Here is a 25,672-nt window from a genome sequence, read left to right as displayed (position 1 = left end):
TGTGAAAATTTAGAAATAATTTGTGAAAATTAAAAAATCAACACATGTACACAATATCATTTTAATTAGTATTTAACCAAGTACTCAGCACACTTAGCATATTGAGTTAACAGTATACTGAGATAAAAGAACAGATTTTTAATATTAACATACTCAGACAAATTTTGACGTTGTACTCGGTTAATACTGAGTAGTTGTAAAAATTAAATATTTATAAGTATAAATAAAGACGAAGATTTTTAGCAATGAAAAAAAGAAATATGGATTCAAACATAAATTTATAGCATGCAATCATTTACTACTGCTAACTAATATAAAAAGACAATTGTAGCAAAGTCTTAAAAGGCATTGAGGAAAATTTAAAAAAAAGTATTTTGTGAAACTACCGTTTTTCTTGAAGTTGAATTTGTGAAAGTACCGTTTGATCGAGCGGAGAATTTAAGGTACCGCTAAACGGTAGTAAATTTACCCTGGACAGACCCCTGCAAAGGTATCCAAAATTTATTATTAATAATAATAGTCGATCGTTAATAATTAAAGCAAAGTATTCCTGAAGCAGCCGGCTGTGGGGATTCATGGACGTTAAGTCTATACAATTTTGAGACTTAATTAATAATTTATTAATATTATATAATTATTAGTTTATTGATTAATCGGTTATTATTAATACTCGATAAGTCATCAATTACACTGAGGTTGATCTCCCAATACTCGATCCAGGAGTTCCCTTGTCTTCTGGATTGAGTTCAAAATTACAATGCTACGGAGTTTAACATTAGCAGTCGTAAACCCGTAAAATTGAGTCAGATGTTCAACGACGCTTAAAAATGAAATAACCCCTATATTTTGAGTGTCAGAAATCCGAATGCATCGAAAAAAAGGTATATTTATTCAGAGAAAGTACGTTTTTGTGTCTGATTTTGCAACTTAAAATATCGTCTACGCTAATTAATTAGCATATTTGAGGTCACCTCTTCGGACCATTAAGATTGAGTCCTAGAAAGTGAAAATCTGATCACTAGGATCAAAAGTTATTTAGGGAGGTTCGTTTTCTTCTGCCACACTGTACTACATCTTCCTGATATGTTCTGGAATACTCTGATTTACCTTAGATATCGGACATAAACAGGAAAAAAAAAAGACTAAATAAATCAGGAGACCGGGAGAAAAGATGGCAAAATACAGTTGCAACCTGATTTTTCTTGTTAAATTGCAATTACGCCGTAGATATATAAGTTTTAAATTTATTTTGTCACAATGTATTATGATTTTCCTTTATTAAAGATTCTACATAGAAGGAGTTAAAAAGCAACAGAAGCTTGCTAGATGCACAAGTACAGCATGCTTGTTTCGAAACAAAGAAAACATCTTAAAAAATGTAAGATTGAACTTTTACATCGATTTCTTTATATGCAATGTTTCTGTACGATTTGAGATGTCTTGTGAAAGATGAAAATAAAATAAAATACAACAATATAATTTTATTTCAGGACCATAATCGGAAAACGAAAAGGAGAATTTCGAATTTAAGAACGCATCGTAATAATCAAGGTGAGTAAAGTTATAAGGCATTCAATGTTTTTAAGTTTTCTTTTCTTACTATAAATGGGGCAAACCTAGAATAAATGGCCATAGTTTTTCAAATAGAATACTAAGAGGTACAAAACATGTTTATACATATTTTAAACTCTCATACATGTACTCAACATAGTCTAAGCAAAAATTAAAAGAGCAAAAGCTGTTCCGGAGGTTGGAGAGTGGAAGCGAGCAGGGGTTGATAGATCCCTAGCAATTATTAAAATGACTTTAAATTATAATTAAAAAATAAAGATTAAATATAATTTCATTCAAATATTTTTAATAATAATAATAATTAATTTCATTTCATTTTTAGGTCGTTCCTTTCAAATTAATACTTTTAAACAAAAACGACCAGCTAGAGAGACATCTTATCGAATTACCAATGCCCCGAAAAAGTCTCACACAGTTAAACTTAAAAATTCGAAACAATTTGTCAAGCGATGTTTAGTAGAAGCTGCGACTCAAACGAATTCTTGGAGAGGAGTTTCGAACGAATTTGAAAAAGAAACTGACGATGAATCGTTTGAACTTGAAGATAGCAGCACCTTAGATTCAGACATATACTGTAAGAGCGACACATTGAATGATGCTAGCATGATAACAGAAGAAATAGCTTCGGAATTCGTTGTTGCCACACCAAGGCATACAAGTAGAAGATCTTCCAGAAAACCCAGTGCATCAAAATCACCTGATATTGGACATCGCGTTGTGCAGTTCCTGAATAAAAAAGCTAAAGAAGCGCCAGAAAATAAACAACCAATCCCCACGAAGCAAGTATCCGTTAGCATCTCGAAATCGAAATCACATAAAATGAGCGAAGAGAAGTCAAAGAATATTGCCACAGTTTCAAATAGTGCACATCAAAATTCTAACTCAAAATCAAACGTAGGTGCAAGTCCAACCGCAACTAAATTATCACCTGTGAATGCAAGAAATGTGTTGAGTGCAAAAAGTATTGCAAAATATGTTGCAAACAGTGCTAAAACCTCTAAGACCAACATTTCAAGCAAATCTCCAACACCATCCGTGGTTTTTCACCCACCTGAAGATAACCCTCAAGAAATATCTAAATCAAAATCTCAAAACAACAAGGTACAGGAATCTACGCAGCATGTAGAAACTGTTGAAAAGCACGAAAAGGTTAATCCTGATGTTCCAGAAAAATCAACGATTGAAAGATCTAAAGTTCCATTGCAGGCACTGCATAGTTTTCCAACAAGCAGCGAGAACGAAACGACAATAATTCCAATGGATTCTCTCTCGTCATCAAGTGAAAGTTTGGCGAGCAGTTTTAAAGAAAATGACAACACATCGCCAGAGTACAGTAGTCACTGGACAGAAGAGGAATTATCATCAGATACAGAGTCTGAATTGGATATGGACAACAGTTTTAGAGAGAAATTTCGAGCTTACAAAGAATCTCTGTTAGAAGAAGACGATGGTATTGTTGCTTCTTGCGAAGACGAAATGTCTCATACTGGATCCCTACGCAAAGAGGTAAATTAGAATGTTTCTAATTTTTAAAAATACTGAGCAAAATACGTAACAATTATTAAAAAAGAATTGTTTTTATAATCAAGATTTTCATTAACTAAAATGTTAAAGGTGCTCAGAAACTAAGCAAATTAATCAGGGCAGACGAAATCTGAAGATAAGAAAAAGTATTTTCTCAGCTTTCAGATTTTTCTTTTCATTTTGATAGATTTGGATTTTTTACTTATAAAAATAGGGATAAAAATTATAGTTCCCAACAGCTTAGTGAGGAGTAAGATTGAGTTCCTTAAGGTTAATTTATTATTTTTTTTAGTTATTTCTATATACACCTAGATTACCAGAATCAATAACTTTTACACTCAAAAACTCAACTCATTTATCCGAATATAATCCCTTATTCAAACTTTTATTGCAATTATTTAACTGACCCCTTAGCGATTTCCATTCCATTGTATTTATTTTGCACTTCTATTAGATCCTTCGTTCATCAACCTTATCTTGCCATTGATTTTGAGTAATGATTAAAAGAGTTAAGAACCCTCGACCTAAAAATAATTTTTTGCTTACATAAAAACACTCCCAAGTCGAACTCAGGAAATTAATGATCTTTATACATGTGTTAGTAGATGACTCAAAATACCAATAACAAAAATATTAACTGCATAATTATAGTCCCGCAGTGGAACTGATCGTTAAGACACGGTTCCCAGCAGATCACCGAAGTCAAGCATCACTGGCTACGATCAGTGTGCGGGTGGGTGACCACTTGGATCAGTCTGCGTTGGGACCGAGGGTGTGCGGTATTGGTCCTCGTTAAACTGTGCTACCGTAAAGTGCTCGACTTCGAGCGCAGGTCATCGGGCTACCGAAACGGGGGTGCCATCCCCTCCGCAGAGGATCAAAATTGTGATGGCATGTCTTCGGATCATCCTCCGGGATGTTTCCCAGACCGTCGCTAATAGCCCATTGTGCAGCTCTAGTGCGACGTAAATTAACAACAACAACAGCATAATTATAATGCTTCTTTATCTTGATTGACTCCACAGCCCTTTGAAGACCAAGACCTTCTTTAAAATATTTTTCTATTCTGCTCTCCTCGTTCCCAGAGCTTTTAAATTTTTAATGATGCTGTCAACTCATCTTACTAGGGACCGTTCTCACTGCACGAGAAGATTTCGTTAATGCGAATGAGAACTTGATTGGTGAAATAAATTTATTCACGGAAAACTCGCCAATCTGGCTCTCATTCGCGCGTGCGATTTTTTCGTTCACAATGGCTATCGCCCTGCCTCTGATTTGGGTTCCAAATGGTTTAAAATTAAAAATCGTGGATCTTAAAAAGACTAAGGTTACTGGATAGATGTGTATACAATAAATTTGATGCGGTTTACATTGATGTAGTTAGAGAACTAAATTACAGAAGCTGTAAAAAAATCCCAAATCAACTATATTGCGAGTAAGCATGTATGCCGTTCTGTCAATTACATTTGGCATATTTTTAATTTCATTAAATATTTAAGTTACATTTTATTCGAGAATAAATAAGCGGAAATAACCGAAAACATATTGTAAGTAATAAAAAAATATGTAATTTATCTTCCAGATGTTTTCGAATGAAAGCAGAGCAGAAAACTTGAGTGACTACAACGGGCTTTTACGAACTTTAGAAACAGATGATTTTCAAACCTTCCAAAATATGATAAATCAAAATAAAAACCTTCTAAGGTAAGTTATAAAAATAATATTTGACAACCTACTTTTTGGCATAACACTTCAGTTCTTCCGTTTTTTCTAATGATTCCAAATAAAAATTAAGGTGATCGTGCATTTTATATATGTTTGCATACATGAAATATAGTTTTTATATCTGAGAGAAATATATAAATGTCTTATAGATACTGTACACCTAAACATCTCTCGATCTTATTTAAATTTAATTCTGTCGCAGCTTCGTATGTTTTGTTAGTGATTGCTTAGCTTACTTTATTTACGTCGCACAAGAGCTGCGCAATGGACTATTGGCGAAGGTCAGAGAAACATCCCTGAGAATGATTCGAAGACATGCCATCACAATTGTGTGAGACCACATGCTCAATTTAGGCATAGATCTGAAGGGAAAGCAAATTTTTTTTATAGATTCCTCCACCCATGGTACAGCTCAGCGACTGACCTCAGGACTTTCGATTCCACTGATTTTGCAAGCACGTTTATCGCATGTATTCGGTGGGTCTTAGCATAGTCGGGGATCAAATCCCAGCTCTTCTGGACCGAAGTCCGAACTGGGCCCTTTTCAAAATGACTATTATATTTTTCACTCACGACAAATTAGTGGGTGCAAAGTAGGCACACCTGTCTTCTCTTTGTTCCATAGCAAAATGATTAATAAGATAACTGTTCGTTTAATTAGGTTAAACTGTCTCTTCTTTTGTTTCTGAACGAAATTAAAAGGATGCTAATTATCAATTCTTAGCCTATCAAAGATGTCTGTGCTTATAAAGTTTTGAATTTCGAAATAATTCCTTATTTTTTTTTTCCAGTTTTGCAAATAAAGATGGTTACAATTTACTTCATTTATCAGCGACGAAAGGACTTCAAGATTTTCTGTTGGTAAACAAGATATTTTATTTGACAGATAATATCCTAACTTTATCATTAAATAAATTTTGAAGTAAAATAAACATTTTAAAAACCACGTTTTTTTGAAGACTTAAATGGAGAGGTAAAAGGAAGAGCACATCGTTTTCGAAAGGCGTGAAGGAAATTTTGGAAGTGAAAGAATTCAATTACAAAATAGATCGTTTGAAAAAAATATAAAATTGCTTATCTTTATTTAGTCTAGAAAACAGTTGTTTCTTCTTTTTAGTTTTGCACTTTTATATTAAATTTATATTAAAAATTGGTTAAAATTTTAATTTTAAATTTTTTTAAACCAATTTTGTTGGTACCATTTAATAAGCAATTGCAGCTCATTATTTCATCATGAAAAGAATACTAGTTGAAATTTAAACACTCTGGATAATCGAAAAGTAGTAAAAAAAATTATTGCCTTACAAAAAATGTTTCTTAACTAAATATTTCTATTTCCAAACTAAACTCTCAGAATTCAACAAAATTTTGAAAGATTTCGAAATTTAAAAAATATTTTCTTCTATTTTCAAAGAGAAGTGGTAACTAATAATAGAAAACATACTATACTGCGACTACTAATGTTCAACTCCGTAGCCTTGTAATTTTGAACCTAATCCAGAAGACAAGGGAACTCCTGGATCGAGTATTGGGATAAATATGCCTTCGTGGAGGACTTTTTGATGGAGCTAACCCGCATTTGTGTTACATGGAGAGGATGATCACGAGAACCTCCCACAGTTAGTCTGACGGCAAGGGGACTCTAACCCATGATCCGTCTTCCTCTGAGGATATTTCCCGTCAGCACTGTGGTCGGTGCACGCCGGATCCGGAATTCGTATCGACTGGGATTCGAACGCGATTCGCCTCATTGTGTAAGGAGAACGCTCTATCCCCTGAGCCATCGCGGCTCTAATACGAGATATAATACTAGAGTACCGTATTGAGATCACGTCCGTGTGATATTGAGCAGCTAGGATTAGGAAGGTTTGCTTCATATGTGATATCGTTGGGTGAGACGGGAAAATTGTTGATCACGTATATGTGATTAGCCGTGACCGTATACGCGATCACGGACACAAAATGGTTACCTAACAAAATCAGGCACAAAAAGGTACTTTCTCTGTAAAAGCATGCTTTATTTTCGACTGATTTGGATACCAGACCCTCAAATTGTGGAAGGGGCAGCCGAAATCTGGAAGTGTTAACAGTTTAGCTACCAGACAGCGGTCAAAAATTCGTCTTCTTGATGTTAATTTCACATTTTGCGTATTATGACGTCACAAAATAGTCATATTTTTAAATTTTTATACGTCAAAAACTATTTGACAGATTTCCTGCACACTTTGGTTTTTGTCATTTAAAATTACGCAGATTAAATTCGTGCAGATAAACTTTACAACTTGATTTTTTTTGACAAGTAAATTAGCATTAAAATATTATTAAATAATTATAAAAAAAAGTGTTTGGGGACAGTATTGTTAAACAAACAATTATTAAAACTGAGTGCACAAACTTTTTGGTATGTTCCATTCGTTTCACAGATATAGCGAAATAGGCAAAATTGGAAATTTAATATTAAGGGGCTCAAACTTTCGATTGCTCTCCCCTCTCAACTATTGGAAACATATTTTCCAGATTGCAGCTGCCCTCCATATTTTGATGGTCAAGAATTCAAAAAATCCGTAGAAAAAAAGGTATGTTTATCCAGCGAAAATGCGTTTTTGTGTCTTAAAATTCATTAATACTGAGTGAAAATCGCATTATTACATCAAAAGTTATTAAAGTGATCTACTTTTTTTTACATTTGTTCATCATATGAATAATTAAATTCGGTTTATAAATAGTATCTATTGGAGGTTGAATTTATTTTGAATCATACTCTTTATGATTAAAACATTTTAATTCGTTGTTCTAATTTCAGTTCCTTTTAAATGCTGGTATTCCAGTGGGAGGTGCGACCAAAAAAGGTTTCACAGCGTTGCATTTAGCGATTTTTAAGTAAGTTTTGTGAATGTAATTTTTTTTATTGCGCAGTTATTTACTTAGCACAATCTTTTACTTAACAAATGGCCATTAAGTAAGTTTTATGATTGTATTTATTCTTCTTGCGCAATCATTTACTAAACACAATCTTTTTCCTAACACAATGGCCATTTTTAAGTAAGTTTTATGGTATTCATTCATATTGCGCAATCATTTACTTAACACAATCTTTAAAACAATCTCTTACTTAACACAATGGCAATTTTAAGTAAGTTCTATGAATGTATATATTTTTATTGCACAATCATTTATTCAACACAATCTTTTACTTGGCACCATGGAAATTTTTAAATAAGTTTTCTAAATGTAATAAGTTTTATAAATTTTAAAAATTATTTATTTAATACAATCATTTACTTAACAAAATGGCCATTTTTAAGTAAGTTTTATGAATGTATTCATTCTTATTGCACAATCATTTACTTAACACAATCTTTTACTTAACACAGTGACCATTAAGTAAGTTTTATGATTGTATTCATCCTTTTTGCACAATCAATTACTTTACACGATCATGCAGTACTTAGGAATCCTCTGTTTTCGTAGAAGAGTCCAACGGGTTTCGAGAGTTAGGAAGTTTTTTTTTAACCAGTTACGTTTTTCGAAACCTGTAATCGAAAAAATCTTTATTTTAACACCACTTTTTTCAACTTAGTAGTGTAAGGCCATTACTTCTCATACAAGTCACTCTTTTGGAAATAAAAAAAGAACTGATTGCCTATTACACTAGTTCCCGAATGGTGTTCTCAGGAACCCCCTGAATCAGTGGAAAGGTCCAAGTGGTTCCAATCGTTAGGAAGTTTTTTTTAACCAGTTATAATTTTCGAAATTTGAGATAATTTTTATACTCAATTAATAATCCATTATTTATTTAATTTTTTCCGATATTCTTAGGATTTTTTTTAATTAAAATGCCTGTGAAGAAAGAAATTTCAAAACAATATTTTTTCTAATAATAGTAAAGTGAATGAATTATGAAAGGGATATATGCACTTATGGAAAAGTTGAGTAGTATTTCACATCGAATAAAATAACCGATCTCAACAAGGAAGAAGTATGTTTCTCTGATTACCGTTTTCAGCATTTATTTTCATCCTTTTTAGTTTTAATTTTAATGAAAACCATAGTTTAGCTCATTCATTTTTAGTTTATACATGAACTAAAATCAAAATAAGAACTAGACTATATGCCGACCCAGACCAGTGAATCCAACAGCCTGACATAAAACCCTATTTTGAGACTAATATTGATAAGAAGATTTTATAAAAAAAAATTTATTCTTCATTCCTTCACTAATTATTTTAAAAATAATTATTTTATATAATTATTTCACAACCATCGTTGAACAGCCGACTCACGACTACCAATGTTCAACTCCATAGCCTTGTAATTTTGAACTTAATAAAGAAGACAAATGAACTCCTAGATCAAGTATTAGGTGAAATTTGCCTTTGTGGAGGACTTTTTTGATAACACTAACCCGCTTCTGCGTTACATGGAGAGGAAAACCACGAAAATCTTCTACGGTTATCTTGACCGCAAGAGGTCTCTAACCAATGATATGTCTATCTCTGAAAATATTTTACGTCAGCACTGTGGTAAGTGCTAGCCGGGTTCGGAATTCTTATCAACGAGCCATCGCTGGGATTCGAACCCTGTTCCTATCATTGAGAGCCACCACGGTTCTCCAAGTCACCACGGCTCTTCAAAATCTTTAACAAAATTTTGATCATTACATATTTTTTGTATAACTAGAGGGCTCCGCCCCCTGCTCGCTGACGCTCGCCAACCTCCGGAGAATTGCTTCGCAATTCTTGCTTGGTTTGCTTCGCAAAACCAAGAATGCTTTGATTTCATATATTTCAATATTAAACTGAATATTAACTGTTATCATCGAAAAGAATTAATTTTCTTAAATGCAGAATAAGCAGTGTGTCAATATCAATGTCACTTTTTTTCGTTGACTACAGTTCCTTCTATGTCCTATTTGTTCTCTAAATGAGCCAAAATTGTCAGAAATTTCCCTCCCGTAGGGAGAGTGGACGTCAACTGTTATCGATACCAGCCAACATTTAATAAACCTGTTTAGAACGTATGATGGCTTATGACTGCAATTATTTCAAGCTAAATACAACACTGATAACAGGGTTGGAGCCCTGTTATTACATACATAAACTGCTGTTTGTAGAAAATGCAACACCATGAAAGAATCATCAGAATCAAATGAAATTTAATGCAGAAACGACTTGTACTGATACAAATAAATGATGAAATTTTCAAAACAAAAGAAACAAATTAAGCGTCCGAAATCAGTATTTGGTGCAGCCACCACGCGCTGCAATAAGTGCTGCTATACGACGTGGCATGGAGTCAAACAGATGTTGAATATCTGCTTGAGGAAGAGAATTCCATATCGCTTGTATGCGCAACCAAAGTTCGTCTTTGGAAACTGCAGGACGCGGATCACGAGTGAGACGCCGACCAACCATATCCCACACGTGCTCAATAGGCGACATATCCGGCGAATAAGCAGGCCAAGGAAGAAGTTGCATGCGTTGTGCTGAACAGAAGTCTCTAACAGTCCGCGCAACATGTGGGCGTGCATTATCCTGCTGAAAGATAGCTCCAGGGATGCCTTGAAGGAAAGGAACGACTTCGGGCTGTAGCACTTCACGGACGTATCTGTTGCTATTGAGATTACCCTCAATTCGTATCAAATTGGATCGTCCATGATACGAAATCGCACCCCAGACCATAACTCCGGGTGTTCGACCACTATGTCGTTCAATAATACACTCAGGAAGGCAGCGTTGACCGGCATAACGTCTAACACGAACACGGCCATCATGGGTCCACAAATTGAAGCGTGATTCATCTGAAAAGACAACTTGGTGCCAATCAGCTCGCCAGTCTCTGTGCTCAAGAGCCCACTGCCGACGCAGCCGTCGATGATCCGCCGTGAGGGGAATCCTGTATAATGGCACCCTTGCACGCAATCCACGGCGCAGCAGACGACGACGAATTGACGAAGCCGACAATTGTACACCTGTAGCAGTAGACCAATGTGCTGCCAGCTGCCTGGAGGAAGCTGTGCGATCATTCACCGCCATGCGGAGCAGGTGTCGATCATCGCGCTCTGACGTCACCTTCTGTCGTCCAGTGCCTGTTTTTCGAGTTGTTCGGTGCTCGTCGGTCCACTGCTTCCAAACTCGCATCACTGTGGAACTGTTCCGCTGCATACGAGCTGCTATTGCGCGATAGGAAAATCCTCCTTCTCGAAGGCCGATTATCCTCCCTCGTTCAAACTCCGTAAGTTGCTTGAATTTCTTATTCTTCCGTCGTGGAGGCATACTCAGGTCTCACTAAACGTTTGCCACTAACAAATAATCATAGACTATTTTCAACGTCCCGCTACAGCACTTTATTTATACGCTTTCAGCATCAATTCAGAGGGCGCTGCGCGCGCCACGCACGCGCGATGGCTCTGAAACTTTATTAATTTGCATAATATCCTATAATTGACATTTGCTGCGAATTTCATTTGATTCTGATGATTCCTTCATGGTGTTGCATTTTCTACAAACAGCAGTTTATATATATATATATATATATATATATATATATATATATATATATATATATATATATATATATATATATATATATATATATATATATATATATATGCAAACACTATAATATTTTTCAATAAGCAATATTGTTAAGAACAGGGTAATTTTTAAAAAAATATTTTAATAAGAGCATTATTTTCTTCTATACTATGAAGTTTACGTTTTTCCCGCTTTCGATTAGCTTTCGCATTGAGTTGCGACTTTTTAGTAATGTTAGGTCTTTTCTTTTTAGGCATTACTTGTAAATAAACAAATCGAATTAAGATTTAAAACCAGATTAAACTTACGAATTAACGTTTTAGAAAACAAATAATCAGATTAATCAATATATCAATACGAAATAAGTTGAGATGTTGTAAAACTGAAGAATGAAATTCTAACTATTTTGTGATTGGTTGCATCTCTGAAAAAGAAAATTCAGACTTGTAAATCGCTTTTTTAAGCTTGTCGTTTTCAGACATGTGATTGGCTGTTGTGAACGGCGGTTATTCTTCATTATTAACTGCAAAATCGTGCTTTAAAACTAAAATAAATAAAAATTTAAAATTATGTAAAAGATTTGAATGCCCTAAATGTCTTCCCTGAAAGATTCTGAATGAATTGATTCCTTAATCTTAGATTTTCATCACGTAGTTAAAAAGTTTTTCAGGGGACAAAATTAACTGCAAAAACTTTTTTTTAGAATAGAGAGATAAATATGCTTACGATTTCCAGTGAAATTTATTTCTAAATCTCGGGATTCTGCCAAAAGGAGGTCGATCATTTAGGGTTCAACAGCCAAAAAAAAAAAAAAGGGGTGGGGAACCGCAGACCAATCAGTTTGTATTCAAAACAAAGTTTATCTAATAATGAGTATCATATTATAAAACTTGCATCGAATATATAGGGATTCAAAAAGTGATGATTAATAAAAATATGCAATCTGACAAAGGAGATAGAAAATAAAAGAAAATATTTTTAATTTTGTTTTTTTTTTCAATAAAAGATTTTCGATCTGAAAATATTCACTATAGATACTGATATTGCATGATACTATTTTTGAATAAATTTATAATTAGAGAAACTGAATAATAACTAATTTAATTTGTAACTATGTTAAACTTTTCTGGAGCATGTTTCATTATTGGAATTAATACCACTAAATAAATAAATAAATTGTTAAAGTAACAATTTCTTCTCTTTCGCTATTACCATTATGTTAAGAGCTAAAGGCTATTATTATTTCAAAGTCTTAAATTCTCGGAAAAGAAATTTTACAAACTAAAAAAATCTCTTTTAGTTTCATATATTATATTTGATACAATTTTTTACTATTTTCATAGCCTGTATGAACGGACACAAAACCACAGTAACCATAAAAGGACAATCATTTCGAAACAAAAATATTTTTCAAAATACTATATTTTAATCTATATAATTGGATAGATGATTTCCGGAATGTTTTTTGCCGTTTGTTAAAGGAAAAAGAATCCCGAAATCACGTTTCATTTTGTTCTTAATACCACAGTTGTTGCAAGAAATCTTATCAAGTTCAACATGCTTTTAAGTAAAATATTAATTATATTTTTTTCTGTAATAAATTAAATTACAAAACGGTTAATAATCACATGTATTTAAGTTTTGACACTTCAAAAACAAAATAAATTATTTCTTGAAAAAAAAAAACTGATCTGATACAGTATTTATCATAAACTTAAAAACGAGTTTTCGTTACTTTTTTTACCAAAAAGAAGCATACCTTTTTCGTCTATGCGTGTTAAAAAAAAAAAAAAAAAACACCTTACCTTTTACTGAGTTACGTGCAATTAAAAATGCCCCTTAAACTACAAATTTTTTGAAAAGTAAAATAATAATCCCTATGTCTCAAAATTATTTGCAACATTTGAATATTTTGCACTGATAACTGATAACTTTGAAATTGATGACTTCGTTGGAACATTTCTCAAAGATTTTAAGGTGCTATGATATCAATCATCAAACTTACCACGCATTCCCTCCTTAAATCTGTATTAAATTATAATCAGTACAGAGATGCCACAAGCGATTAAAAACGTAAAAAGTGGTAAAGACTCAATTCATTTTAATTTATTTATTATCTCTTTAACTATTCAACCGTAATTACCACTATGCCTTACATTTCAAATGATTTATATTTAAAGCAAAAACATTATTCAAATGCATTTTCAATCGTAAAATGAAAAAAAAAATGCAATAAAATGCAATAATCCTTTTTTAATGAAATTTTGCATTTCTAGTTGCCGGCGTCGAATCTGTCAGTCAGTATCAGTTTAAAAAATCCAAGGTTCGCAAGACCTTAAGGCCTGGTTTCTTAGGACAGGACGCCGTCAGCTGGAAATCAGCGCTAACCTCTGATTGGTCCATTTGTGAGTTTGATAGTATACGTCATCGAACGCTCATCTTGAACTACAATTGCCGTCCAACTCAACTGCACTTGGATTACAACGTGACGTTAACCACAGAAGCAATGGCGGACAACAGCCAACAGCACATTGAAATCAGCCAAGATTTTGACATTAAACATAGCTTCTTCATTAAACATAGCACTCTTCATTTAGCTCAGCTGTAATGTGTTTTTTCTTGGACAGAGAAATTATTTGTTCTCTAAAACACTGGTCGACAGTAAAAAAATCAATACAAATTTAAAATAAATATTTGTTTGCGTTATTAGCGCATGCGCAATGAGAGATAATGTCTGCGTTGGACCGACTGCTCACGCTGAGCTAACAAAAAAGTATTTTTTTGGCGTCAGCTCTACTTCAACTTTCCGCTGACGCCCAGATAAGGCGCTAGTTCTAAGAAACCAGGCCTTGAGCTAACAAACCAGTATTTTGTTGGCGTCAGCGGGACGTTGACGTCCCGCTGACGCCCAGATAAGGCGCTTGTCCTAAGAAACCAGACCTTAAGTCTCATCCCATTTTGTAAGGACTCTTCCAAACCAGTTCACGGTTCTTTTTTGCAGACACTGTATCCGGAATACATTGATTTGTTTAAGTATTCAAACAATGAATTCAAATGAAAGTTGGAAAATATGCATGTTCAATAAATTACCAATTGATTTTGTGAGTTTTAAATTTGATTTAAATCTTTAAATCTACTAAAACTATCTAAACGACCAATTTTTTTAAAAATCTACTAAACCGCATCAGAAGTTATTTATGACTCCACATGCTTAAAAGTAGCAACTAATTTGGGACAAAATTTTCATCTTAAATGTTGCAACTAATTTGGGACGGAGGGAGTGCTATCTTTTTTTTTAAACTTCGTTCACAAATACAATTTAAAGCAAAGATTGCATGATTTTTTTTTAAAGTGTAAAATGCTGACAAAAAAAATTCTGGACAAGGCACAAGGGGCAGCTAAGTCTAAAGAATGCTGTCGAGAATTCCCACTTCTGCGCATGTTGTTTTGGTGCGCCCGCAGCGCCACCAGTTGATGTTTTGATCTCAATCTGTGAACAAGCATGTTTAGCTCCGTACGATAATTAGATGTTTAATTGTTAATCCTTTTTTGTTTGTTATATTTCGTTATTAAAGTGATTGTCTCTAAAACATGTTAGTCTTTTATGACTGAGCAAATTGATATTTATTACCCTCCAAAATGTGGCAGTCCTGGAGAACGGGGTAAGTAGCACTTACCTTAATTAATATAGAAATAGTTTTCTTCAGTTTTTGCTTAAAAATTGAAATTTGGCGCCCGAACAGGGACTGCCATTAAACGGTAATAAACTATTATTGACATTTATTGACTTTTACCTGATAACGAAATGTTGCATGTTTGAAATAAGACATTAAACACCAATTAAAAGAAATTAAGATTAGCAATTAAGAATAACTATAAATTGACTCACACTTACAGAATGTCTGAAGAAGAATTGAATAAATTGAAACGGAAACGCGGCTTTGTAAGAGCTTCGGTGACAAAGATGATTACTAAAATCGAAACTGACATTCTAAAACCGGACATAAGTGTGGAAGATCTCGAAGAATCACTCGAACTTTTTGGTGAAAAAAGCGAGGAATTAAAAACTATTGATTCTCAGATTGAGGGCTTAATCAAAATCGAGGATATGGAAGAGGAATTTAACTGTATAGAAGAGTACAAAGAAAAAATAACTAAAACAAAATTTAGAACATTAAGATTTATTAAGAATTTAAACAAAGAACTTGATTTAAATAATTCCTTTCAACAAGCTAATATTTCTCTAAATAGTCCCAATCAGAGTGACATTCAAACCATTGAAAGGGAACGCATAAAGTTACCTAAATTAACTATTCCTAAGTACTACGGAGAAATTTCTGAATGGTTAAATTTTTGGAATTGTTTCAACTCGTCAATTAATGAGAATAAGAACCTCAGTAAACTTGATAAATTCATTTATTTGAGATCATTTTTAGGAGGTCCTGCGTTTAATGTGATTGATGGTTTAGAATTAACCGCGGAACATTATGATCACGCTATTGATTTATTAAAGCAACAATTTGGCGATACAAATATTTTGATTAATGTACACATTGAAAACCTACTCCATACATGCCCATTAAAAAACTCTAATGACGTAAAAAACTTCAGGAACATTTTTAATCACATACAAAAGAACATTAGAAGTTTAGAAAGTTTATCTGTTAAAAAAGATAGCTATTCGAACATTCTAGTTCCCATTTTAACCAAATTGTTGCCCCGTGATCTACTACTAGAATTCAACAAAAGAACAAAAAATCCTCTTGTTTCTGAAATTGATGAGCTAATCGATTTTTTATCATCTCAATTAAAAGCCAGAGAAATGACTTTCTTAAATTTGAGTACTTCTGTTTCGGAAATCAAAACACATGTTAGAATGAATCCTCACATTACTGAGAAGGAGTGTAGGCGCCAGCCATCGGCTTCTGCATTAATTAATGAGTGTTTTGAAGATCGGAAGAATGAGAAAGAGACTTGTCTATTTTGTAAATCTCATAAACATTACTCGGCTTCTTGCACGAATAATAATTTGAGTTTGGAAGAAAAAATAGACATTTGTAAGCGGTCTGGCTCTTGTTTCAGATGCTTAAATGATAAAATAAAAAAAAGACACCTTTCCTCTTCTTGTAAGGCTATCGTTAAATGTGAGATATGTTCCGGCAGACGCGTCAGTATAATGTGTATGGGGAAAAGAAAAATAAATTCGATAGAAACAGGGGGGAAGGGGAATAATTCTGATCTTTCCCAAATGAAACCTGATACTGCCTGTGCTTTAAGTAACTCTTCTAGTAGAGAAAAAATAATGTTGCAAACTCTCATTGTAAGTGTTTCGGGAGGTAAACAAAAACATTTGATTAGGGTGATTATTGATACTGGATCTTCTTGTAGTTATATATCGGAATTTGCAGCGCGTAAGTTAAAATTAAAGAGTCTTGGGCAGGAAACAGTTGTGCATGGATTGTTCGGGGGGTTAAAGAAAAAAGAATCACATAAAAATTACACGATTAATTTTTGTAATGTGGACAATAGTTTTACTTATACATTAAATGTACTGGAACAAAAGACAATTTGTACCCCGATTCCAAAATTGGACAATAGGGAAATTATGAAGGAATTAAAAGGGCACGGAATTTATCCTAGTGACGTAACCGTGAATGAAACTTTATGTTTATTTGATAGGAATGCTAATGAAATTCACGGATTAATAGGTGCGGATTATGCTGGAGATTTATTTACTGGAGAAATTAAAAATATAACGAATGGCCTTGTCGCGATGAATACGCATTTCGGTTGGACCTTAATAGGAAGAACTGGAGAAAGTCCTATAACGAATGAAGTGCTTTTATCACTTCATGTTACTGACTTAAATATTTGTGACTTATGGTCACTTGATTCTCTGGGAATTACGGAACCAAATATTTCTCAAACGAGATCAGAAATTGAGAAAGCCGCGAAAGATCATTTTGTTCGGTCGTTAAGAAGGGATGGAGAAGGTAGGTACGAAGTGTCACTCCCATGGTTGGAGGTTCATCCTGAATTACCGGACAATAGAAACCTTGCCGAAAAGCGGTTAAAGTCTTGCGTAAAGGCGTTACAAAAACGAAACTGTTTACATGAATATGAAAACGTCTTCAGAGATTGGGTAGCCGAAAAAATTATTGAACCCGTTGATTCAGAGGAACTGACAAAAGATAAAGGTCATTATTTACCGCATAGACCAGTATTTAAAGAAAACTCCACAACTAAAATCCGACCGGTTTTTGATGCGTCTGCTAAGGAAAGAAATTCTGTGTCGCTGAACGATTGCGTTGAGAAAGGGCCGAATAATTTAGAACTGATCCCCAAACTCATTAACAGATTTCGTCAGGGGAAATTTGGGGTAATATCGGACATTCGTCGAGCTTTCCAACAAATAAACGTTGCTCCCTCAGATAAGAAATTTCTGCGGTTCTTATGGTGGGAGGGAGGTGATCCAGGGAAACTAATTGTTTATTCACATTGTCGTGTAGTTTTCGGCGTAAATGCAAGCCCATTTTTACTCGCCGCGACTATAAATTATCATTTAGAGAATGTAGATGAAACCAAGAGAGACATAGCTTTAAAACTTAAAGATTCCATGTATGTGGACAATTGTGTTGCAAGTGTGAACACTATTGACGAGTTAAATTCTTTCATTACGGTGTCTAAAGAATTAATGGCTTCAGCACAATTTGACCTAAGGGATTGGAAACATAATCGGCCAGATAGTGATGAGGAAACCTCAATTTTGAACTTGTCTGGAGATAACTATAAAGAAATCGTTTCAGTATTGGGCCTTAAATGGAATTTATACAGGGATACTTTATCTTGTGAGATAAATGAGGAAAATCAACCCATTCCGAGTAAACGAAATGTATTATCTATGTTAAGCCGAATTTTTGACCCTATTGGGTTTACAAGTCCTGTCACACTAGTTCCTAAATTAATCTTGCAGGAATGTTGGAAGGAGAAAATTAATTGGGATACAGGACTTCCGGATAATCTGAGGAATAAATTTCTAAAGTGGGCTAATGAATTAAAATATCTGAAAGAAATAGAAATCCCTAGAAAAACACCTGATCTAGATGAAAATTCTACTCTGCATGTCTTCGTAGACGCGAGCAAATCGGCTTACGCGGCTTCAATTTTTATTAGAAATGTTAAAGGGGGAATAGTTAACTGTCAACTCTTACAGGCTAAATCCAAGGTAGCACCCCTAAAATCGATAACAATTCCTAGATTAGAAATTCTCGCGTGTACCATTGGAGCCAGGCTCGCTTACACTGTAAGAGATGATTTGAATATGAAGAATGTGCAAACCTTTTTCTACACTGACTCAATGAACGCTTTATACTGGATTAAAAAGCAAGATAACTGGGCCACTTTTGTTGCTAACAGAGTCAATGAAATTCGAAAACTTACGGATCCGGAGGCTTGGCGACATATTCAAGGAAAGTATAATCCCGCAGATTTGCCCTCGCGGGGATGTAATTCTAAAGATTTATTGAAATCCCATTGGTGGGAGGGCCCCCAATGGTTAAAACTGCCATTCGAGAATTGGCCAGCTAGTGAACTTTCTCCGGATATTGAAGTAGTTCTTTCAGAAAGAAAACGAACTATATCCTCAGCCACAAATTTAACAACTAATACCTTTGAAATCTTCCAAAATGTGTCTTCCTTCAATAAAATTGTGAGAATCATGGCTTACGTCATCCGATTTTATAAAAATACTCTAAGAAATCATAGTGACAGAAAGAAGGGAAAATTGGAGGTAGAAGAGATCGAAGCATCTGAGAAGTTCGTTTTGAAAGAAATTCAAAGAGAATCTTTTAATGGAAAGATAAATTTTCGAACTGTGAAAGACAGCGATGGTCTCTTACGAGTTGAGACAAGAATAACATCGAGAAAAGACTTAGAAACTTTTAGATTCCCTATATTATTGCCTAGCAAGCATGATTTGGTGGAAAAATTAATAATGGACAAACATATTGAACTGAAACATGCCGGTGTTCAAACTTTGATGTCTCACCTCAGAGAGTCGTTTTGGATTATTAAAACCAGAAAGACAATTCGAAGCGTCGTAAGAAATTGCGTCAAGTGCAAAAGATTCTCGGTTAAACCATTGGAAGCCGTAAGCATTCCACTCCCAGAAGATCGAGTCAGAGACGCAGCTATTTTTGAAATTATAGGTGTCGACCTGTGCGGACCTCTGCTTTTAAAAGGAGATAGAAAATGCTGGGTGGTACTCTTCACTTGTGCCATCTACCGAGCGGTGCACCTCGAAGTAGTATCGTCCCTGTCAACAGATTGTTTCATCTTGGCCCTTCGCCGATTTATTGCTCGCAGAGGACACCCGTCCACTGTATACTCTGACAATGGGACAAATCTTGTGGGAACGGCAAATCTTTTGAAGAACATTAATTGGAACGAAATTGAAGACTTTGCTTCAAGGAAACGAATTTCATGGAAATTTAATCCTCCCTCTGCCCCTTGGTGGGGAGGCTTCTTCGAAAGATTAATAGGAGTTTTGAAAGGCATCCTGAGAAAGGTTCTAGGACGAGCTTGTTTGAATGAAGAAGAGTTAGCTACAGTATTATGCGACGCGGAAGGTTTAATTAATTCCCGTCCTATAACGTATCTTTCAGAAGATCCCGAAGATCTGTCAGCGCTCACGCCATCCATGTTTCTACAGGAAATTAAAGAAATTGGTGTTCCTGAACTTGACCTAATTGATTCAAAAAAATTGAACAAAAGATATTCTTATCGGTTAAAATTGCGACAAGACCTGCGAAACCGATTCAGAATTGAATATCTAGGTTTGCTTAAAGATAATTCTAAAATTAAAAGGGAGTCGTCTATCAAAGAAGGAGATCTTGTGCTAATCGGAGATTCCAACCATAAAAGAATACTCTGGCCATTGGCCAAAGTTGAAAGGACTTATCCAGGAAAGGATGGGAGAATCCGTTTAGTGGAACTTAAGACCCAATCTGGGAAACTATTAAGACCTATACAAAGACTTTTTCCGCTGGAAGTGTAACCATTTTGCTAATAATTTTATTTGTTTAGTTTTTTCAGATGGACCATATAGACTAAGAATTCTGTTTGGATTCGAAAATATTTCTTCGAATCCAAAGGTGGGAGATTGTCGAGAATTCCCACTTCTGCGCATGTTGTTTTGGTGCGCCCACAGCGCCACCAGTTGATGTTTTGATCTCAATCTGTGAACAAGCATGTTTAGCTCCGTACGATAATTAGATGTTTAATTGTTAATCCTTTTTTGTTTGTTATATTTCGTTATTAAAGTGATTGTCTCTAAAACATGTTAGTCTTTTATGACTGAGCAAATTGATATTTATTACCCTCCAAAATGTGGCAGTCCTGGAGAACGGGGTAAGTAGCACTTACCTTAATTAATATAGAAATAGTTTTCTTCAGTTTTTGCTTAAAAATTGAAAAATGCTTTTCTTTTCTTTGCAGGCACTATATCCAAAATACCTTGATTTGTTTAAGTATTCAAAGTATGAATTTAATTTAAATTAGTTCGAAAATATATATATTCAATAGATTAACAATTGTTTTTGCAACATTTAAATTTGTTTTAAATCTTTAAATCTACTAAAACTATCTAAACTACCAATTTTTTAAAAAATCTATTAAACCGCGTTAGAAGTTATTTATGACTCCACGTACTCAAAATGTAGCAACTAATTTGGGGATGAATTTTCATCCTAAATGTAGCAACTAATTTGGGACAAAATTTTCATCCTAAATGTAGCAACTAATTTGGGACAAAATTTTCATTCTAAATGTAGCAACTAATTTGGGACAAAATTTTCATCCTAAATGTAGCAACTAATTTGAGACAAAATTTTCATCCTAAATGTAGCAACTAATTTGGGATGGAGGGAGTGCTATCTTTTTTTTTAAACTTCGTTCACAAATAAAATTTAAAGCAAAGATTGCATGATTTTTTTTTAAAGTGTAAAATGCTGACAAAAAAAATTTCTGGACAAGGTAGAATACAGATAAGTCTAAAGAATGTTTTTCTTTCTTTGCAGACACTGTATCCAAAATACCTTAATTTGTTTATGTATTCAAACTATGAATTCAAATTAAATTAGTTCGAAAATATATATATATATTCAATAGATTAACAATTGTTTTTGTAACATTTAAATTTGTTTTAAATCTTACAGTGGTCACTCAAGATGCTGTAATGTCTTGCTTCAGAGCGGAGCTCAACTGATTAACGAAAATGGCAAATTCGACAAGAGAATTTTTTCAATCAACGGGAAAATACCCGATCCGATGAAAGCATTGCTACAACAGTACGATGAAAATCTTAACAAAGTACAAAAGCTTTGCGACATCTTCAGGCGCATCGGAAGGTAAATATATTTTGCATTACAAATATATTTTGTAATAACAAAGTAAATGTATTTTGCATTAACAAAGAAATGCTTCCAAATAAATTAGTTTCTTATGATAATTTTCAGAAGATACAGTGTATTTTAATCATCACCAAGCTTAATTAAGAACAATTGTAATAAACAAAATTAAAAAAATATCCACTAGGTGTTCGGGAATAAAATTAATTCTTGCGTAGTGTTACGGTTTCCCGCTAGCTCTAACGTTAACCATGGGTGAACTTTACAATGCATGCGTGAAAATTTTCCAGAAATCACAGATTCGCTAAATAGGAAAAAAAGAAGAAGGAAAAAAGTCAGCGTTATGGTTTGCAAAAGACAAACGTTGTGCAAAATCTCTAAATTGAAATGGGGGGAAAACATTATCAAAATCTGACTGACCTTTATTGAGTTCAATCACAAAAAGGTCAAAGAAATTAAAAACATCAAAACCTGTTTAATGTTTGAAGGAAATGGAATGCGAATTTTTAGAAAAGATTTTGTGAAGCATTATGTTTTCCCCTAACTTTAACAATATCCCTAGCTTCGCAGCACGCACGTGAAACTTTCCCAACAAATCGAGTATCATTATAAGGGTTGGAAAATTAGGTTAGAATTACGATTAACGTATTACAAACGGTTTGCGAAATCTCTCTATTTGAAAACGTTTCTCTTGCGTTATTTTAAATTAAATAGTAGTAGTAGGTACACGAGAGAGCTAATTCGTTTTTTTTAATTTTTTTTATTACATTTTAAAAGCAAGCATAATAAAGAATTTACGAAATTATAAAAACATAGTTATGTTATTCAATTTATCCATTATTTTTAAAAATTTTCAGATCCGTAGAAACCATATTAATAAAATTTCTACCTATGCAAATTAAAAAAAGGAAAAATTACCGTCATTTTGGTCAAAATTTGGTAAAAAAAGTTACTTAACATATATAGGGTTGATCTGGGAAACTGGAAATTATGTCGCTATGTGTTGTTGTTGTCGCATGCCATTACGGCAACTGGGGTTAGCTTCTTCTTTTTTCAATGGCGACATCTATGGTCTCAAATTCGGCTTCTACCACACACATACATCTCAACCCGTTTATAGGGAGGACGCATTCATGCATCCATTCATTCATGCCCAGCTCGTAATTTTAACCTGAAACAGAGAAAAATAAATCTCCAATTCAGTATCCCCAGAAGTATGATTTGTTATGTGAACATGGGTGACTTTGTGACCCGACAGATTTACCGTGCATAAGTCACCATTTACAATACGGAGAGTCTTCGGCTGGCAAAGATCGAACTCGCGACCTTTTGCAGATGGACCCAACGCCCTACCAACTAGGCTATCTTGGATGATGTAACGTAATTCATACAAATAAACATTGAGGCCGTGTTAGCTATGGGGGTAAAGCGTTCCTCGGGTGATAATTCCAGCGATGATTGGTCGATACGAATTCTAAAATTAAATTCTGCGAAGTAAAAAAGTTAGATCATTTACACGAAACTGTGTCTTTTCTCCATATTGACGTTTTGCGCCATTTTCAAAATAAGCGTAGACAAGCGCGTGCTTTAGATAAGCTAAACTTGGCTTAACAGTCAAGAATAACAGCTGAAAACTCACAACAGTTATAAAAATAGCATATTATTCGTAAAAAAGCATAATTTCATATTACGACGGAGCCTTTGAAAAACGCCTTTAACAGATTTAAACTGACTCAGAACTTTTTAAAATATTATACTATGGGTGAAATTTTTCCGTAAAGTTTTTAGATTTATATGGAAATATATTGGCACATATTTCGTTTTATATGCCATGCCTTAAAACCTTATATTTGATTATTCCTGTTTTAGTAAAAAGAAGAAGACGTCGAAAGCTATACCCCAAACGATATTGTCAGCCTTAGCAGATCTTACCTTCGATGAAGATAAATGATTTTCAAAAATTAATAGCTTTACAAACTAATGCTAGACAATTCGAAAAGTAACTTCAAAACAGTGATAGCTGAAGTCTATGATATGCTGAAAATTACTTTATTATCAATTCTCTAATTGTAAATCTAAATGATGCCATGCTTTACTTAATAAACAATTTGATCTCCTGAATGTTCTGTTTTTCATTTAATCCATTTACGAAAAAAAAAAGATTTTTTTTATATTCAAATCATACTGATTACTACAAAAACGTTACAGAAACACAAACAATTTCCCTCTCGGAGGCACCTTAGTTTTACCGGAAGAAAGTTTGTTACTTTCATTTGTAAATATACTTTAATTGCGATATTGTCGATATTATTTCGGCATTAAAAAATCACACGAGCCTTCGCCTCTGTTTTGGGTGTTTAACTTTACGTTATATTCCGTTTTGAGGAGTAACAACTAAAATAAGAAAAAAAATTAAAAATACGTAGACGTGTAAAAAAATGTACAGGGAGTACGATAGAATGAAAAAAATTAACATTTAATAACTAGTTAGAGAGTTATTGCTAAACGTGTAGTAGAAAGAACAATGTTTATCATGTAAAAGACTATTCTAGACTTATAGTAAAAAATACCATGTGGGCCGCTTTTCAGGTCACAGAGTTGAAATTTGAAGTTCATAAAGGATTATTTACATTTATTAATAAAATATTATATAAAAATTTTTTTTTCACAAAATTCCAATTCAATCGAAAGATATTGGACTTTTAAGTGCCTTCTTTCTCCCCTTTTTGTCTGACATTTCATTTTGTTTTGTTGCTCAAAAACTATAAGACTGAAGGATTTGAAATTGAGAATATGAGTAGAAAAATGTACAAGCAGTATGATGGAATAAAAAAAATTAAATTTGATTATTCGTTTATGAATTATAAACTCTTACACTATAGAGTTGATAAAGTAAAACAAACTTATTTACGCAGACGCCTTCAATTAATAAGCAACAACACGCCAATGCAATAAATGTTTATTCAGAGAAAGGACGTTTTTGTGCCTGATATCGTCCGCCCTAATTAATTAGTAAATACAAGATTAGGCCTTCGAACCATTGAGATAGAGTCCAAGTACGTCATAATTCGATCATTAAAAGAAAAGTTATTCAGGGTGCTCTTCTCTTTTTAGTTGTGCATAAAAGACTTCATCAGCATGTTGTATACTGTGAGAAATTCCAGATCAAATTATGGTACGCACTGGCACTCAGAGTGACGGTACTTCTTACCTTAAAATCCTTTTCTACTTGAACATGTTACAGAACAAAAAATCTGTTAAACCGTAATTTTTGCAGTAAAATTTATAATAAAATCACTAATTCACTCTAGTGAAATGAATATTACTGCAAAAGTTACGGTATAAAATTTTACGGTAAAGATGAGTTTTACGGATGATGAACCCAAAGTGCCGGTACTTTATTCTGTAATTTGATCTAGAATTTTTTACAGTGTGGGGTTTTTTAGTGATAATTAAATAACAATTAAATAGTAAATTCTTTTTAGTTGCTGGTGAAACTGAAAAGAATTTACTATTTAATTGTAATTTAATTATCATTTAAATTATAATGGAAGACTAAAATTTAAGGGTGGGCTGCTCTGATATATTAATTTTTTTCATCATTAATTAATATTTTCGCGAACCAATTAATACCAACAACAACACTAAACACAAATAAAGCACTAAACTTTTCAAAATGTCTTCTATTAATGTATTTTTTATAGACGATTTATTCAATGGTTTTAAAACAATTAAAGATAAGATTAGGTGAAAGTCATCGTTTCGTTTTCCTTTTTCACAACTTGTTTAGTCGTGATTTCAAGAAGAAAAAATATGTTTCCAAAATTCAATTATGCATTGCGTGATACAAGGTTTTTTTCCGGAATAAAAAACCGATAGTTATCATTCTAATCAGCAAAAAATTATCGG

General features: G+C 33.6%; 1 protein-coding gene across 1 annotated transcript in view; it reads left to right on the top strand.

The window, feature by feature from the left end:
• The window catches only part of LOC107437308 (uncharacterized), a 36,487-nt gene extending 12,651 nt beyond the window's left edge, over nt 1-23,836 (top strand). The window contains exons 8-15 of the mRNA XM_016049285.5: nt 1,285-1,378; nt 1,491-1,551; nt 1,895-3,078; nt 4,679-4,800; nt 5,613-5,682; nt 7,625-7,701; nt 21,572-21,763; nt 23,633-23,836. Coding sequence (XP_015904771.4) covers nt 1,285-1,378; nt 1,491-1,551; nt 1,895-3,078; nt 4,679-4,800; nt 5,613-5,682; nt 7,625-7,701; nt 21,572-21,763; nt 23,633-23,714 — 1,882 coding nt within the window. The 3' untranslated portion in view covers nt 23,715-23,836. The remainder of the gene's footprint in view (nt 1-1,284; nt 1,379-1,490; nt 1,552-1,894; nt 3,079-4,678; nt 4,801-5,612; nt 5,683-7,624; nt 7,702-21,571; nt 21,764-23,632) is intronic.
• Nucleotides 23,837-25,672: the final 1,836 nt, after the last annotated feature.

The sequence above is a fragment of the Parasteatoda tepidariorum genome, chromosome 10 (assembly GCF_982258835.1).
Source record: "Parasteatoda tepidariorum strain Cologne lab strain chromosome 10, Ptep-v5.0, whole genome shotgun sequence".
Lineage (NCBI taxonomy): Eukaryota > Metazoa > Arthropoda > Arachnida > Araneae > Theridiidae > Parasteatoda > Parasteatoda tepidariorum.
This window is presented reverse-complemented; position numbering and strand designations above follow the sequence as displayed.